Below are 18122 nucleotides of genomic sequence, written 5' to 3' on the forward strand. Positions count from 1 at the left end.
GGTTTTGTCGTGCGAAAACAGAAGGATAAATTGGACGAGCTCACCACCAGGTTTGGATATAGGTCGAACCACCACCAAACAAGGATACAGATGCTCAAGGAGGCTCACCACACTTAGAATCCACTAAGTGATACAGAAACCTTAAGTTTTGTAATAGAATTGCAAGAGAAAACTCTCAATATTCATTCAAAATGGTCATCCCTCAAAGTGACGCCCAAGAGGGTTTACATAGAGTTCAATCAGCTTCTAACAACCTTATTTAATTCCTAAGACTCAGCAAAAACTTTGAATCTAAACTTAGAAACTTGAAATCATTAAAATAAAAGAAGTTGGCAACGAGAAGATGACATTTAATGCTCTTGACCAGATTCGCACCACTTCCACAGCAATTAATACTCCAAATTCGGACTGTTCACGCACTGTTCATTAAACCACCAGAATGACTTCAATGCTTCTCTTCAATCAGCAATATATGTGGTGAACTAATTCCATGTAAGCATAATAACAAGTGGGGCACAAGCTGAAGATGTTGGTGTGACGCATGCATCATCCTCCCTTTGCTGAAAAAGATTTGTCTTCAAATCTTGATAATCTTCGTCTGACTCATATGGAGAGAGATCTCGAACATTAAAGGTTGCTGAAACATTAAAATCACCTGGTATATCAATCTTGTAGGCATTGTCGTTGATTCGTTCCAAAACCTTGAATGGTCCTTCGGCTCTCGGCATTAGCTTCGACTTGCGCTTAGAAGGAAATCTCTCTTTTCTCAAATGAATCCAAACTAAGTCTCCTGGATGAAAAACAACAGCTCGCCTGTTCTTATTAGCCTTTTTCTGATAAATCTCATTTTGCTTCTCAATTTGAGATTTGATCTTTGCATGGAAATCTTTCATCACTTTAGCGCGTTGATCAGCTTCATGATGCACCAAATCCTTGGTTGGCAAGGGCAGCAAATCCACAGGAGTAAGTGGATTGATTCCATAAACAACTTCGAAAGGAGAGCACTTTGTGGTGCGATTAGGAGCTCGATTGTAGGCAAACTCAGCATGAGCAAGCTTTAAGTCCCAATCTTTCTGATTTTTGGACACTAAAGTTCTCAATATAGCTCCCATCGTACGATTAACAACTTCGGTCTGCCCATCGGTTTGTGGGTGACATGATGTGCTGAATAGAAGTTTTGTGCCAAGCTTACTCCATAAAGTCTTCCAGAAACCACTTAGAAATTTGCTATCCTGATCTGATACAATAGTGCGAGGAACTCCATGGAGTCGAATGATCTCACGAAAATATAAGTCAGCAATGTGAGAAGCATCGTCGGTTTTATGGCAAGGCACAAAATGAGCCATTTTCGAGAATCGATCCACAACCACCATAACAGCATCCTTTTGCCTTTGAGTTCTCGGCAAACCAAGGACAAAATCCATACTCACAGCTTCCCATGGAACTTTAGGAATTGGCAATGGCATGTATAATCCTTGTGGAAGAACGTGGCTCTTGGCCTTTTGGCACGTCACACGGCGCTTAAGGATACTCCGGACGTCCTTCGCCATATTTGGCCAATAAAAATGTTCTTGTAGCATAGCCAAAGTTTTGTTGACTCCAAAATGACCAGCAATACCACCTCCATGAACTTCTCGAATCAATAACTCCCTTGTGGAACTTTGAGGAACGCACAACTTGTTGTCTTTGAAGAGAAAACCATTTTGGATATGGAAATGATCTGCTGCACCTTTCTTGCATGCTGTAAATATAGGATTGAAGTCTACATCATCAGCATAGAGTTCTTTGATTACCTCAAATCCTAAAAGCTTGGAATCCATCAAGGTCAGAAAAGAATGTCTCCGGGAGAGTGCATCAGCCACAACATTCGTACGTCCAGTCTTGTACTTGATCACAAAAGAGTAGGATTGAAGATACTCAACCCATTTAGCATGCCTTTTATTCAGCTTGTGTTGGCCATTGATGAACTTCAAGGCTTCATGATCTGAATGCAAAACAAACTCCTTTGGCAGCAAATAATGGCTCCAATGCTCCAATGCTTGAATGATGGCATAAAATTCTTTGTCATAGGTTGAATAGTTCAGCTTAGAGCTATTGAGCTTCTCGCTAAAATAAGCGATTGGTCGATTTTGCTGAAGTAGAACTCCTCCAATTCCAATGCCAGATGCATCACATTCAACTTCAAAAAGCTTTTCAAAGTTGGGAAGTGCAAGGACCGGGGCCTCACAAAGCTTCATTTTAATAGCCTCGAAGCTTCGCTGAGCCATAGAAGTCCATAAAAACTTTTCTCCCTTCAAGCAATCGGTAAGTGGGGCAATAATAGTGCTGAAATTTTTAATGAAGCGACGATAAAAAGAAGCCAAACCGTGAAAACTCCTCACGTCATGAACAGATTGGGGTGTCGGCCAGGTTTGGATTGCTTCTATCTTACTTTCATCCACTTGAATGCCTTCACTTGAAATAACATATCCCAAGAAGACAACACTTGAGGTAAAAAAATGACACTTTTTCAGATTGCCAAATAATCGCTGAATACGCAATTCTTCAAATAGCTTCCTCAAATGCTGTAAGTGTTCTTCCTCATTTCTTTGTAAACAAGGATATCATCAAAGTATACAACAACAAATTTTCCAATAAATGGCTTCAGAATATGGTTCATTAGCCTCATGAACGTACTAGGGGCATTGGATAACCCGAATGGCATGACAAGCCACTCATAGAGGCCTCCCTTGGTTTTGAAAGCCGTTTTCCACTCATCACCTTCCTTCATTCGAATTTGATGATAACCACTCCGAAGATCTACCTTAGAAAAAATAGTGGCACCATGCAATTCATCTAGCATATCATCAAGTCGTGGAATGGGATAACGGTACTTTACCGTAATTTTGTTGATGGCACGGCTGTCCATACACATCCTCCACGAACCATCCTTCTTGGGGACCAAAATGGCTGGTACAGAACATGGACTCAAGCTCTCTCGTACGTAGCCTTTGGAGATCAGCTCATCTACTTGTCGTTGAAGCTCTTTAGTCTCCTCCGGGTTGCATCTATATGCCGGTTTGTTTGGTAACGGTACGCCGGGCATTAAATCAATTTGGTGTTGAATCTCCCTCTTTGGAGGTAAGCCGGATGGCATCTCTTCAGGGAAGACATCAGCAAACTCATTCAGCAATGTCATGACTAAAGGATGAATCAAATCTTCATGGACCACATTCTGCTCAAGCAAAAGTAGCGCATAAATTTGTTGCTTCTTCAAGCAAGTTTCACGAAGTTCAGCCTAGCTAAGAAAATGGCCAGCTACTCCATTCTCTTCATGTCGAGCACGTTCATCACAGCTTGGAGACAATGGGGTAAGAGTGATTCTTTTCTCGCCCTAAATGGATAGAATAAGTATTCTTGAATCCATCGTGCATCGCCTTTCGATCATACTGCCATGGTCTTCCAAGTAACAAATGGCAAGCATCCATAGGGATTATATCACACGTAACCTTATCTTGATAATGTTTCCCAATTGAAAATGAGATTAATGCTTGTTTAGTTACCTTCACATCACTCCCCTTGTTTAGCCATTGGAGTTTGTAAGGCTGAGGGTGTGACATCGTAGGTAAACTTAACTTTTCAATCATGGTCGCGGAAGCAACATTAGTGCAGCTACCACTATCAACAATAACATGGCATACCTTCCCTTTGATGGTACATCTTGTTTGAAAGATGTTCTCTCTTTGCTCTTCCATAGGCGCCATATTTGAATTCAAAGACTTGCGAATCACAAGTAGTTCACCATCATCAGGTTGCTCCACATACTCTTCCTCTTCATCTGGATCCCAAATTGGTTCATCTTCTTCGACGTTAGTTTCTACGACTTCTTTGAGAGTGATTGTGCGCCGATTGGGACATTCAGATGCAATATCCCATATCCTTAACATTTGAAACATCTTCTCTCCTTAGCGGTTGTCATGGGCTGAGAATCAACTTTTGCCTTGTCCTTTCTCACCGTGGTCTTCTCAACTTGAAAAGACGAACTCCCTTTGCTGGAAGAAGCTCCCTTTATGAATGGTTTGTAAGCCGATTTCTTGGAGGTGTCTTGTTGCTTCTCAACTTTATAGGCAAGCTTGCATACATCAAGAAAACTCCAATATGGCTGTAAATCCACTGAGTCAGCAATATGTTTCTTCAAACCACCCAAATAACGAGCGATTGTTTGTTCTTGGGACTCAGAAACATCACACTTCATCATGAGTTGTTCAAATTCCCGAGTATACTCTTCAACACTCAGATCATTTTGTTTCAAAGAATGAAGCTTTAAGAACAGATCTTGCCTATAGTTCTCGGGTAAGAAACGCTTCTTCATCTCTCTCTTCATCTTATCCCAAGTACGAATTTTGCTCTTTCCCTCACGAACTCGCTGAGCTTTAAGGTTTTCCCACCATAGGCTTGCATATTTTCGCAATTTCAAGGCTGCAATTTTAACTTTCTTCTCCTCCGAATACTCCTTATATTCAAACACTCTTTCTATTGTATGGAGCCAATCAAGGAAGTCATCAGGTGAGAGTTTACCTTCAAACTCTGGTATTTCAACCTTAATATCAGAGTCATTCTTTTGAGGACGAAATCTGGGCTGCCTCCTTCCTTGAATCTCATCGTCACTTGGCTGCTCGTGAAAAGGATTGTCCTCTTCCTCTCCAGAACTTACGTTGGAAGATGCTGCTCCTCGATCATTCAAGAGCTGCTGCAATTGGCGTCTGAGATCTGCGATTTCACGTTCCATTCGCATAGAGCGAGCTTGTTCAAACGTCAATCCACGTTGAAATTCGTTTGCCATTTCAATACTCAAAGTCTGGAGCGTTTTAGGGACTGTAATAAGTGTTTAGGCTGAAAAGAAGTGATTTTTAGGCTGGTAAGTGTTTAAGAAGGTGAAAAGGGGTGTTTGGAATAGGAAATTTGCACAAATGGAACCTTTTCCCACAGACGGCGCCAAATGATGCGAATCGGTTTCGCTTGGTTGCGAAAAGGTTAGGTTTTGTTGTGCGAAAACAGAAGGATAAATTGGACGAGCTCACCACCAGGTTTGGATATAGGTCGAACCACCACCAAACAAGGATACAGATACTCAAGGAGGCTCACCACACTTAGAATCCACTAAGTGATACAGAAACCTTAAGTTTTGCAATAGAATTGCAAGAGAAAACTCTCAATATTCATTCAAAATGGTCATCCCTCAAAGTGACGCCCAAGAGGGTTTACATAGAGTTCAATCAGCTTCTAACAACCTTATTTAATTCCTAAGACTCAGCAAAAACTTTGAATCTAAACTTAGAAACTTGAAATCATTAAAATAAAAGAAGTTGGCAACGAGAAGATGACATTTAATGCTCTTGACCAGATTCGCACCACTTCCACAGCAATTAATACTCCAAATTCGGACTGTTCACGCACTGTTCATTAAACCACCAGAATGACTTCAATGCTTCTCTTCAATCAGCAATATATGTGGTGAACTAATTCCATGTAAGCATAATAACAAGTGGGGCACAAGCTGAAGATGTTGGTGTGACGCATGCATCACTTACACTGTGTTGTGCATAAAAGGAGAATAGAATGAAAAGCTTTATCAGGGCAGAATGAGGTTTTTATATTTGATAAGCCAAGAACATCCATGTCAAATATGGCACTACACACGAGCAGCAGCAGTTAGAAAGCCCATTTAGGTAAAAATGCACGACCGAAGGGTATCGTAGCTTGGCACAACACTCAATATTGCACAAGCTCGGCCCAATTAGCAAGCGAGGCCGGTGCATTACCTGTTTGCAGAAGACATTGGACGCGATAGGCTCGACCAGACCAAGACATGACACAGGCTCATGCACAAAGGTTGGCAAAAGAGGAGGAGAATATAGTAGAATTAAAAACCAAGGAATCAACCGGAAATCACAAATCAAAATACTAGCAAAACATCAAAAGGGAATATGGGCAAGTGGATAGAGAAGCCCTACAAAATCAATGTACACTCTGGCACAAGAAAATTATTTTCATAGACAGGTGTTAAGATATGATCTCGTGTCCAATTCAAGTCTATGATTGTATTAATAGATTTCGATTGCATTATGTGCAGATCTTAGCAGAGCCTGTTTTCATGAAAAAATGGACAGAAAATTCAATTTCTAAAGTCCTCCAAACGAAGCTAAAACTTCTTGCAATAAAAATTAATGACCATGAGGTTCCTATTCTCCTCAATATATACTCAGCCAGAAATGCTGCAACAGAGATGACTCTACCGGCTCTTACAATTTTCCATCTCTGGTATGAATGTCGAACAACTGTAACTGCCTCTCGTGGTTTAATCTTCAAGCAATAAGTATGTAGTTCAACCAGCAGCTCAGAGGGCGGGAAGCAAATGCTCAAACTCTCCATGACAATGAATATCTTTTCCCATTTGTCTTGAGTGCTCTTGCAGGAGAAACTTCAGAGAAACTCAGTCCAGCATGAGCAGTGATTTCTCAGCTCTTCCAACCCAGTGCCTGAAGGTCAACTGGTTTCAATTCAACATGTTTCCCGAGCCTGAAATGATAACAAATCAGACAAAAAGCTATAATGAATTTCACTACCTGGAAGGTAGTTAAACGAAATGATAACATAACTTCATTTCCCAGTAGAATGTGCTATAACGTAAATTAGAGCTATCAGCAATGACTGGTATGAAATTATCATCCCATGCAAAACATGCATTCATAATTGTGCTTGTGCATGAAATGCATTAAGAATGAAACAGTGTACACTGGACACAGAGATGACAAAGGGGTAGAGTTAAGAGGAGTTACCCAAGATCAGCTGGAAGTCTGAAACCCCCAATTCGGACTCGCTTTAATGAATAAATCTGGAAAAGCAAACAAGAGGTAAGTTCTTCTCCATGAAAATATGTTAGCACCTGCAGAGAAATTATTATATGTTCTATAGACCAAGTGGATCGAGATCATTCGAACCATTAATCATGTGGGTCCCACCGGCAGGCCCACATGATCAACAGTCTAGATGGGCTTGGTCTACAGACCATGCCATATTTTTCCGCATCTGCAAAAATGAGTTTGTTCCCCCACCGACCAATCTAACCTGAAGTCCAGCATTTTTCATAAGCTCTCTGACTTCATGGTTCCTCCCTTCATGGACCTGGAGATGCCCAATTAGATAAATAATGTTATATGACATGAAAGCTACTCCAAGGCAATGAAAAGAAGATGAATTATAGAGACAAAAGACGATTTATATTGTTCGAGTTTTCTCATTTTGTGTTTGGAACCGAATAACGTGTTTTTTGTCACAATGGTTTTTAAAGAGACAAAGGTACCACAATCCGAAGACGATGTCTTGAATTATCTGGCTGCCTTGGCAATAACTCCACAGAGTCCGGGATGCAGTGAGTTCCATCGACAACTGTTCCCTGACTGAGGGCTATTAAATGTCGCTTGTGCACCTCACCATCTACAGCTGCAATGTATCTGCAATTCAGAAACAAAACCAAGGTCAACTCTCAAGTATGGTGAAATGGAGAAGTAACAACTTAAACTATTATAATTCTCACCCATATGATATATATCATTTAAAAAAACAAGCATATGGAAGTGAAATTCCGCAGATTTGGAATGAGAACCCCAAAGATTGAGAACTATATCCATAGCATCACGCAATTTTCTTCTTTTCATAGTTTTAGAACCCGCATTGAAGAAGGAATCATGTAAAACACTTACTCCTTAGATAAATTTGCAGAAGGATGTGAAATTTTTTGAGAAAAATCTCCTGCAGAACATAGCACAAGGAAAAGTTTAACATAATCCATGGCATCTTAAACTCAAAGAAGCTTCATGTTCACATAAGAATAATCTGTTGCAGCGTCTCCTTAACTATCATACCATCATTAGTCACAATGATCAAGCCAGATGTGGCAACATCGAGTCGGCCAACAGTGAATAGTCGGGGTTTGGGTAGTCCGGGATTTCTCTTGCCCTAAAATGAAACATTATTTTTTCCTTAGCTTGCAAAAATGAACAGACGTGCTATAAGTCACAGATTTTATAAGAACTCGAAGCTCCCAATAAAGAAGCCTCTGCAGATACATAACATGTCTAGGAAAATCCTTCAAGTTGCACAGAACAAGACAGGGCCCTTCCATTGACATATGGACTGAGCTACGAGTATTTTCTTTTAGGCAGATATATAGGGAAGATAGAGTACATAAATGATTAATCAGTAGAGAATGGCACTCTGTCAGTCAAGTATGGATATATGGTACGTACCAAGATCTTCAGATAGTCATCAAACAGCTCCAACACGGATTTAGACTCTTTCTCCCCAGCAGAGCAAATGTACCTGTCAGTATTTTCAGCATTAGCTTATGCCAAAAGAAAGGAGAAAAATAACCTAATAAAATGTTCCAGAATAAGCTATAGTGTTCAGCGTTAGCTGCAAACCCTTTTGGCTTGTTCAGAGCAAGGTAGACCTTTGGCGGCAACTTTTTGGGCAGGCGGTTCCCATTGACATAAATGGCATCCTTCATAGGATCAACTCGAGTCTGCATCAGTAAAATTATTTCAACAGCAGAAATAAACAAATTGTTGAAGATGAAGTTATCTCAATAGCCAAGTTTTGACTTTGATTGTGATAACTTTTGTCCTCATTTTGCAAAACCACATTAACAACATGTCATCGCAGGAAGCTTCAAGCACTTCTCTTCAATTTCTTGTTTCTCCACTCTTGGAAGAACTATGAGGACCCAGAAAACTAACACCCATTTTGTTCTTCCTTTTCGCCTTCTTGTTGGTGGGGAGAGCATGAAAAACTTTCTCACGAACTATAACGCTGGTTATTAAGTTCAGTCGCAGTTGCCAACAGTGTTCTCTCAACACCAACTTATGCACAAATGACATAATTCTAGAAACAACAAGAAGGCAATTCTTTTTAAAAGGAAAGAGGACCGTGGTAAACAAACACTAACATTGGAGCTGACCTGAGGGGTCTTACACACAGAGCCATTAACAGTGACCTTGCCTTCGAAAATGAGCTCCTCACTGCTCCGTCTCGATGCCACTGTCGACAACAACAGCGCATAAATTCCAAAATGATAAAGACATCTCAGCGTCTTTCCATTAGAAGGCACAATCCATTTCATAAAGAATCTACAAAGGAAAAAAAATGAAAAAAAAAAAATCTCCACGAAGACATTTGTCAACCAAGAGCTTTCACACGCATATTCGCAAACACATTAGTGACACTTGAGCCAAAGCAGTGTACGCCTGAGCTAAGAAAACCAGAAATTTGTTTGAATTACCCCCGGCAGCAGCGAGAACCTTGCTGAGGCGCTGCGGGGGATCCCTGAAATTATCGTTGTAGAACCGGCGCGCCGCCTTGGAATACTTGGGCTCCCCGCCGGCCGCCGCCGCCTTGGGGTGCTTGGGCTCCCCGCCGGCCGCCGCCGCCTTGGGCTTATCCTTCTTCTTCGCCCTCTTCTCCCCGGTGTCGGCGTGGGCGAGAGCGTGGATGAGGCGGGCGGGAGGGTGGGACTGGAGCTTGAGCTGGCCGTCCTCGCCCCGGAGTATCCAGGGGATGAAGAGCTGCTGGCCCGCGCCGGAGATGAAGCTGCAGTCGCCGGAGCCGGAGTCGGGCCTGGGCTTCGGCTTGGGCTTGGGGGGAGCGAAGGAGATGTCGAACTGTAACGGAGGTGAAGAGGGAGAGGGAGAGGAAGAGCAAGCGATGCGAGGCGCGAGGGAGAGGGAACGGGCAGGGCGTCTGGGGAAGCGGAAGGACTTGGAGAGGGACGACCATGAAAGGCTTGCGGTCATTGTCGTCGGTGGTTGGGTTGCGCCGGTGCTCGATCGACCGCCGGAGGAGGAGGAGGCGGAGGCGGAGGAGGATCCGGGGTGGTGGTGGCTTATCGGCAATCTAATGCATTCGATATCGTTCACATTTCCGTTTGGATTTTGTCACCGAACCGCTCCACCAATCACATTCGATATCTCCTTTTCTCTTTTTGTCTTGTTCTAGACATCGTAAATTTTTTCTTTTTTTTTATTGCTCGATTAGACATCGTAAATTGAATCTAGTTTTTTGTAGTAAAAATTGATCCCGCCATTTTTGTAATTAAATTTATTTTTCAATGTTTCCGAAGGGCACTAAATTACTTACGGAATCTTGAAGCTGACTTGGGTAAAGATTATTTATTGGAATAATCACACAAATGGATCTTGAACTTTAATTCAATGGGCAATATCATCTTAAACTTTCAATCTATTTAATATATTCTCTAAACTTTTGGTACATATTCAATTTTGCTTCAGGATTAAATTGAATCCGGAAATTTTATAATTCAGAGACCAGATTGAACATTTACCAAAAATTTAGGAACCACATTAAACAGATTAAAAATTTATAGATGTCATTTCTCGTTGGACTAAAATTAACCAGATGGATTCAATTAGCCAAAAATGAAAATGTTAAGTTCGACCAAGAAAAAGGAAATGTTTAAGACTAAATTAGCACAGCTAAAAAGTTTATAACTGAATTGGCACAGGTACAATAGGTTTATGACTTTTTTAATACTTTTTCCCATAAAGGGTGGTAGTAATTTTTCCAATACTTTGATGATTTTATTAGAGGTGAGCATGATTTTAGAGTAGAGCCTGAAATCAGAGAATTAGGAATCAGTCCGATTCCAGGTTAAAAAAATTAGAGAATTGGTTCTTACGGGCAGGTTCCAAGTTTCGAGTGGAATAATTTTTTGTGTTTTCTTGTTTTATGTCTTTGCGCAATCCTACGGTATCACATGGCGCCCGATAAAAAGTGTGTATTATAAAAGCACTAGTTTGAGCTTCTATTTCCAACGATATTCATGATTGAGAATTTTAATCATATTCTCCGTGTGTCTAAATATAAGTTGTGGTCAACAAATTATAATAGATTATTTAGAGGTGATGATTCACTACAATCGTGCAATCACTCAATTAAGAATACATATAAAACTTAGATAGACCCGAAACTATAATAGGGTAAGTTCCAAGGTATACATGATATGCTTCAAGTTCCAAAAAATGATAAACTTTTTCTGACAAGTAGATTTTAGGTTTCGGGCGGAACCTGTAAGGAATCCGAAACGGCTCATCCCTAACTTTTATATCTATAACTTTCATTTCCTTTTCACTATTAACCATTAAATCGTATCGGTAAATCTCGGATTTGTATAATATAACGTACAGAACGCAAGGAGGAAAGTCAGAAATTGTGAAATGCTAGCAAATTGCAGATAAAAAAGGGGAAAAGTACAAAAAAATTCATAAACCTATTGCATTGGTACCAATTCAGTTATAAACCTTTCAATTTGACCAATTTAGTTCTAAATCTTTTCACATTGTTACCAATTCAGTCTATCTAGCCAATTTAGGCCGAAAATCGCTAACGTGGATGCCGGCGGTCCTACGTGGTGCCGCCGGCGCTGACGTGGACAAATTTTATAAATTTTTAATAATTTTTTCAGATTTTTTAAATTTTTTATAGATTTTTTTCTCTTTTTTTTTTCTTCCTAGAACTGGTCGGTCGGCGCCGGCCACAAGCTGGTTTGGGCGAGGGCCCCCATGCCCTCGCCGGCCAACCAGTTCTGTGAAGAGAAAAAAAAAGGAAAAAAAAGAGAAAAAAAGAAAAAACATTAAAAAAATCTGAAAAATTATAAAATTTGTCCAATTAGCGCTAGCGGTGCCACGTAGGACCGCCGGCGTCCACGTCAGCAATTTCTGGCCTAAATTGACTAGATGGACTAAATTGATATCAATATGAAAAGGTTTAGGACTAAATTTGTCCAATTAAAAGGTTTATGACTAAATTGGTACCAATGCAATAGGTTTAGGATTTTTTTTTGTACTTTTCCCGATAAAAAAGATATTACTATACTGGCGAAAAATCTATGAGGCCAAGACTGTTCGAGCCCGGCTTTGACCTCACTATAGCGAAGCCCCGGTTTATTAACACCAAAAGAATCAGTATAGTATAAAATTCTGATGCATGGAGGACCTGATTACAAAGAAATAAACAAATCACAAAAGAAAAAATATAAATATATCCTTCTCGATTTGTCAAGAACCGTTATTAAGTCAAACCCACGTTATCCCCAGTCAGTCACGATCCTGAAACAATAGGGGCAAATTCTTTCAATTTATCAGCTTCGATCTAACCACGTAAACCGTTAAGAACTTCAAAACACTGAAAGCAACAAAAGCAAAGAAATGCACCTGTCACTTGTGTTTCCCGTCGTGAAATTGCGCATTTCTTGATGACTTGAAAGTTTCCAAAAATTCTTTTGCCTTCTGTAGCTCTTGCTTCTTCCTCGACCTGTCCCATTGGTGCTCCGTCGCGAGTATCTCGATGACTCGAGGCAGTGCCCGGCCGGCTGCATCAGTGTCGAGGAACGCGAGTCTTGATCTCCTGGCGATGAAATCGACAGCAGATTCACAGTACTCGTACCGAGCACAGTACGCGACTTCAGCCTCTAAAAAAGGATATCCATGTGCCAGCCTCTTACCCAAACCTTCATCCTAAAAGTATACGAAAGAGAATAATGTGAGAACGATCAGTGTACTTGAAGGTCAATCACCCGATATAATGAACTAGTTGAAGATTTCAAGTGTTGAGATCGACAATCAGTACAGAAAATATCAAAATTGGCTATGCTCGATAACATTTTTGCAAAGGCTGCGAAAAAAAAGGCAAAGATAAAACTGCAAAAGAATTTAATTCCCACAAACTTTGGTTGCAAAAATCATGAGTGTCAAATGCTGTACATATGTTCTTCAATACGATGAAGCTAACTAAACAGCACACCTGCAAGAAACCAAAACCAAACAACTGTAATCTAACATAAGACTGAAAAGTATTCAAATTTTTTCAGCCTGAAGCCATAATCAGCACTGCAAAGCCCTTGATGTGGCAGGTATCGAATCACAGTCACACAATCAACCAACTAGCTTTGGGGTTGTTCCTAGCATCTTTAATGGCGATCATCAGGATTCGCCACTACCGAACAATATTACCAGTGGAACCTCCATGTCTTAGTATGTTTGCTAGAATTATAGCTCAAAACAAGATCAAGGATTTATTATTCGGACTTCCTTATGATAGTGCCAGAAAATATTGATAGTCTTCGCATTATCATCCTTCAAACATTGTTGTAGACACTAACAACAGTTGTCTCAAACCACATAAATTCAAGCAGCAGTGTATACTTCTTTTCTTCTGGTCAATTTTCTTAACCAACTAAAAGGCTGTTAGTCCTAACTACGTTAATAAAACTTCTAGAGGTCACAGATGATGGAGGTTCCAGCATGTACAAGGATTTAAGTCTTCTGGTATAAATAGGTAGACATAATTCTAAACCAAATCTTGGCAAGAAGTTAAACCTGAGCTATAGTTGCCACTCTTTCAGCAAAAGTTCCATATGCACGAGACAAATGCTTGGCTGCAGTAGTGTCCATCACCCCAGGAACAACTTTTCCAACAGATGTCCTTTTCATTCGTACATATTGCTGAGCAAGCACTGTAAAAGATGCAGGATCCCATCCCTCTCCCCCAACCAGTCGGAGGTAACTAGTAAGACATTCATTAGCTGGCTTTAGCCGTCCAGACTGGATAGCTGCATTAACTGCATCTTCTGCCATGCTGAAACTCGTTACATCAATATAAATACTAGTTGATGAGATATGGAAACAACGATTGCTCCGCAACAGCATCAACAAAGTACATTAGCTGAATCTAGTAAATGACTTTGCCATTAGTTGGTAAAACCACAAAAAAGAACCATGAAACTAGAAAAATACCTCCGATATGTAGTCCACTTTCCACCTGTGATGGTGACTAAACCAGGGTGATCTTCACACACAACATGATCTCTAGATATACTCTCAGTGTTTTTGGCTGAGGGATCCATTGCCAATGGACGAATACCACTCCATGCAGAGAGAACATCCGTGCGTCTTACCTAAATTAGGCAAAAATCCTTCAAATCCCAGAAACAAGTATGATAAACGGAAAAGCACTGAAGTGCTTAAAAAATCAATAGTATCCTCATGTTTTCTAAGATCAATCAATAAAATTCTCAACGACAAGTAGTGATTACTATGCCTAGATATTCGCTCAGCTTTTGACACATCTATTATTAGTTCAATCAAAGCTACCATGCATTGCCAACCCAAATTATGAAAGTTTAGACAACATAACCACTTAATGTAAATCATGTACTTCTGTACAAACAAAAAGATTTCGATAAAATTCCAGTACAGCATATAATCTTCAGCTCCTAAAACTGAAATCAGATCTCACGCAAATGAAAGTTATGGTTCCACTTTCTGCAGGGGAAAAGCTGACGAAATGATGTCCAAGAAAAAGCTCCAATTCATAATATTATTGACATAAGTCAACCAATATAAGTAAAGGATCAATTAAACAAACTTAATTCCCAGGAAATTCACAAATTGCATTAAGATGCAGAAACCGAAACAGCTAATATAACCCAACCTTGACATTGAGGTAATCACAGATGGCATCGAGTATAAACTGAATCTCATCTTCATGAGGTTCAGGTAGCATTGTGATTGTAGTGTTAGAGTCTGTAGTGCCCGCGACAGTTCTCCCCAACCACGGAAGCATGAAAATAACTCTTCCATCTTTAGTTTTAGGAACAATCAAGCCCATGCCTTCTGGAGAGTAGTAGTCAGGGAGGACAATGTGTACACCACTGCTAGGACAGATCATTGGCTGTGCATCTACTTTAGCCATCTTCCTTACAGCGTCACAAAATGGACCAGCAGCATTGACAACAACTTTTGCATATGTGTCAAACTCTTGACCTAAGTACAGAGGTCAGCAAGTCATTACATTAAAAAAGACTAGAACTATGAGGGAAAATCAATATAATACTGAAGGAACAATTACTAAAGAACAAGATTGATTAAAAAATGGAAATATGGAAAACATAAGGATTTGTTAATTGGAAGAATCTTGATCTAAACTCTGGTAAATTTTTAAGTTAAAGAGGTCCGCGCAATTTCAGGTTAGAAACATAAATCTTTCATATGAATATTTTCGAAGAACATGAGGTCATCTTTTAGGCTCGAAGTCTGGATTTACACAAAAAACATGAGACAGTGAAGATTCTGAAACACAGTCTGTATTCTTTCTTCTGGCATATATGTGATCGACTGTAATCAATTGTCTGGTTCACCATCCCAATCCTCCTAGATGAATAAGCTCAATCAAGGCTAAAGCAATAACAGCTCGAAAATTGATTTAACGCTATAAAATTACAAAAAAATTCATCAATTTGGAAAGAATTTGCTTTTCCCACAAGATATTTACATATGAAAACCACACTTCTGCTTCGGATAGGATGTACTAAAGGACAAAACCGTTCAACGGCAAATCTGGTCCCCAGATGCAGAGCCAAAAACCCCGTATTACTTACTTCAAAGGACACAACAAAATGTCATCATTGTACCTGATAAATTGTCTCGAATCCTCGCACCAATTATTCGATCACCGACTTCATCCTTAAGAAAAGAAACCACTTCTGCATGGTTGAGGACTGCTGCGCCAGCTAAGGCAGCCGTACATGCTAATCCAACATTGAGCCTCGAGTCATTCATTTGCCCATCATAGTATACCACTGTGCCCTTCAGTACTTTATCCTTGCCTTTCCTTGCAAGAGTAGGGAAAAGTTCCACTGATTCTTGTGCAGAATAATATCTAGATAAGTGCAAAAGGCGTGCTCCTGCTACCAAATCATATAGTTTCAAGCCCATCCAGAAGTATACAACCTCAAACCAGTTAAAGCACGGTGTCATGCAGGGTAGAGCATGGCACAGGTGTGGGGCATTCTCAATGACCTGTTTTCGCTCCTCAAGTGCATGGAAAACTAGCTTCAGTTGCCCATAGTCAAGATTGAACACAGCCTTTTCAAGGTATCGAACCCCTAGAAAACAACATTATCATGAGTCGTAATAAAAATTGCAACGCACATCAAAGCTTCTTTTAAAGAATTTCAGTACTGGAAGTAGGACAAGAACAGGGGAATGAACGATGAGCTGAACAGAACGTATGATGCAATTGAAAGGATTCCAATCTCTTACATCGTCTACAGCCTCAAAGCATATCAAACTCAGCTTCACACCGATCTAAACGCACTGAATTCCTAGGTGCAAATATTCATGATCGGTGCACGCATTTAATCTCGTCTTAGTTTGGATTCAGTACCTCCATGGATCAGCTTCGTCGACCGAGAAGAAGTGCCAGACGAGAAATCCTCTCTCTCCACAAGTCCAACGCGCAGGCCGCGAGTGGTGGCGTCGAGAGCGACACCACAGCCGGTGGCGCCGCCGCCGATCACAAGAATGTCGAGCGGGTTGGCGGAGCTGGCGCCGATGAGGGCCGATTCCTGGACGGCTCGCGGCGGGACTGCGGCGTTGGGATCGACGATCCTCCGCCTCACGGCGTCGAGGGCGGGTCCGCCGCCGCGATCGGAGGACGCGATGGAGGGAGTCAGGGAGGTGCAGGCGGAAGCGGTGGCGGCGGCGGCGGCGATGCCGGCGAGGCGGCGGAGGCGAGTGCCGGCGGTGGCCATTGGGGAGCGGAGCGCTGTAGCAGGAAAAGCGTGGGAATCGGTTATGGTGGCCCGGTGGGGGATGATGAGGACTTTGCCTCCGGAATCGGATTCTTTAGAGGATCTTGTAAAATTACCATAATACCACTTTCTAAAAAAGTTATTTATTTATGAACTTTCGTTATATCTCTAATTATTTTGTGAAAAATAAAGGATTTGAAAAATATTACCAGATAAATAACCGGTTGAATTATTTGAAATAATTATTTAATGAAAAATATTTTTATTATCAATAATAATTTATATCTAAATACGGTTTTTTAAAGTATCACTTTTAGAACATTTTTTTCTAAATCATACAGAGATAAGGAAATACTCGTGTCATTAATTCAATAAGGGAAAATCACACAAATGGTTCCTGAACTTTGGCCTAACGTGCAATATGATCCATTAAATTTTAATTTATGCAATGTAATCAATAAACTTTATCTCAATATTCATTTGTTCAATGTGGTCCCTAAAATTTTAGTATATGTTCAATTCAATCCATGTACTATATGAAAATATTCAATGTTGAACAAATTTAAAGTTTAAGAATTACATCGCACATTGGATCAAATTTCGGGAATCATTTACATCATTTTCTCATTCAATGATGAATGTGTAAGGATTAATTTATATTGACGGCAAACTTAAGAGTAATCTTTTATACAATTCGTTTTCCCTTTTGTGAAAACTTAACCAAATCTAGGATTGTTTTTTGCCGAAAAGGGGGACCTTTTTTTTTCACTAATCCATGATGCGGTGCGATTGTGATTGGTTTCGAGCGATTCCTACGGGGGGGATACCTAAAAATTTTCGAACAAGTGAGGGATCTAGAAGTAAATTACCAGCGATTCCCAGTAGCTGGTAGGGCCCGGGGCCCAGGGGTCCGGGGTCATGGCTCCGTGAGTCACCGCCACGCCACCCTCCCTCCTGCTTTTTATTTATTACTTTGAAAATGGGCGGTCCGACGTTGAATGCGGAGCTTCTCTCCCGCGTGGTGACCGGGGGGGTCCGCTCGTAACCGTCCGTGCCCTTTGACGTTGAATTTACACGATCACAGCGTACATCGTGCGATTAAAAGTAGCTTTCCATGGAAAGTTCCGACAGTGGGGATTGAGAGCTTCCCTGCTGTCGTTTTGCTTATTATGCCGTGCGTTCTGTATGACCCCAGCGGATAAAGTGATCACGGCCCCCTCCCCCTTTAATCACGTGAGGCCGAGGGATCATCCGTTCTAGAGTTGATCGGTTCCATGGTAAAAAATAAAATTGGACCGGACAGGATTGGTTTCTTAGTTTGTGGAACACAAGAACCGAGGTTGGTCTGCAATTTGTGGCCCGTGCACAGCATATTGATTTATTTGGTCTAACGAGGTTGCAGTGGCCTCTTTCCCAAGTAAGCGGCTCATAACACATAAAGCCATTTTCGATTCGTTCACTGTATGGGTTTTTCCAT

General features: G+C 40.8%; 2 protein-coding genes across 3 annotated transcripts; both read right to left on the bottom strand.

Moving 5' to 3' along the window:
* Window positions 1-6078: 6078 nt before the first annotated feature.
* LOC115673057 (putative ribosomal large subunit pseudouridine synthase SVR1, chloroplastic) lies at window positions 6079-9991 on the bottom strand. Of its 2 annotated transcripts, XM_056308884.1 has the most exons (11): window positions 9468-9991; window positions 9320-9431; window positions 8999-9078; window positions 8463-8563; window positions 8289-8361; window positions 7905-7998; window positions 7743-7791; window positions 7343-7493; window positions 7108-7164; window positions 6819-6874; window positions 6079-6558 (listed from the first exon to the last, which is right to left on the bottom strand). In XM_056308884.1, exons 1-11 carry the CDS (start codon window positions 9828-9830, stop codon window positions 6498-6500), a joined length of 1197 nt encoding a protein of 398 aa, XP_056164859.1. In that variant the 5' UTR covers window positions 9831-9991; the 3' UTR covers window positions 6079-6497. The 2 variants fall into 2 exon arrangements, with proteins under 2 accessions (XP_056164859.1, XP_056164860.1); XM_056308885.1 differs by lacking the exon at window positions 6079-6558 and having other exon boundaries at window positions 6815-6874.
* Window positions 9992-11908: 1917 nt separating this feature from the next.
* On the bottom strand, window positions 11909-16689 carry LOC115673056 (glycerol-3-phosphate dehydrogenase SDP6, mitochondrial). Its single transcript, XM_030595088.2, has 7 exons — window positions 16279-16689; window positions 15524-15997; window positions 14545-14876; window positions 13848-14008; window positions 13431-13689; window positions 12267-12569; window positions 11909-12161 (listed from the first exon to the last, which is right to left on the bottom strand). Exons 1-6 carry the CDS (start codon window positions 16643-16645, stop codon window positions 12270-12272), a joined length of 1893 nt encoding a protein of 630 aa, XP_030450948.1. The 5' UTR covers window positions 16646-16689; the 3' UTR covers window positions 11909-12161; window positions 12267-12269.
* Between the last annotated feature and the right edge of the window lie 1433 nt (window positions 16690-18122).

This window comes from Syzygium oleosum, unplaced genomic scaffold (assembly GCF_021117445.2).
Source record: "Syzygium oleosum isolate NSW1041296 unplaced genomic scaffold, Sole_v2.1 Sole_v2.02, whole genome shotgun sequence".
NCBI lineage: Eukaryota > Viridiplantae > Streptophyta > Magnoliopsida > Myrtales > Myrtaceae > Syzygium > Syzygium oleosum.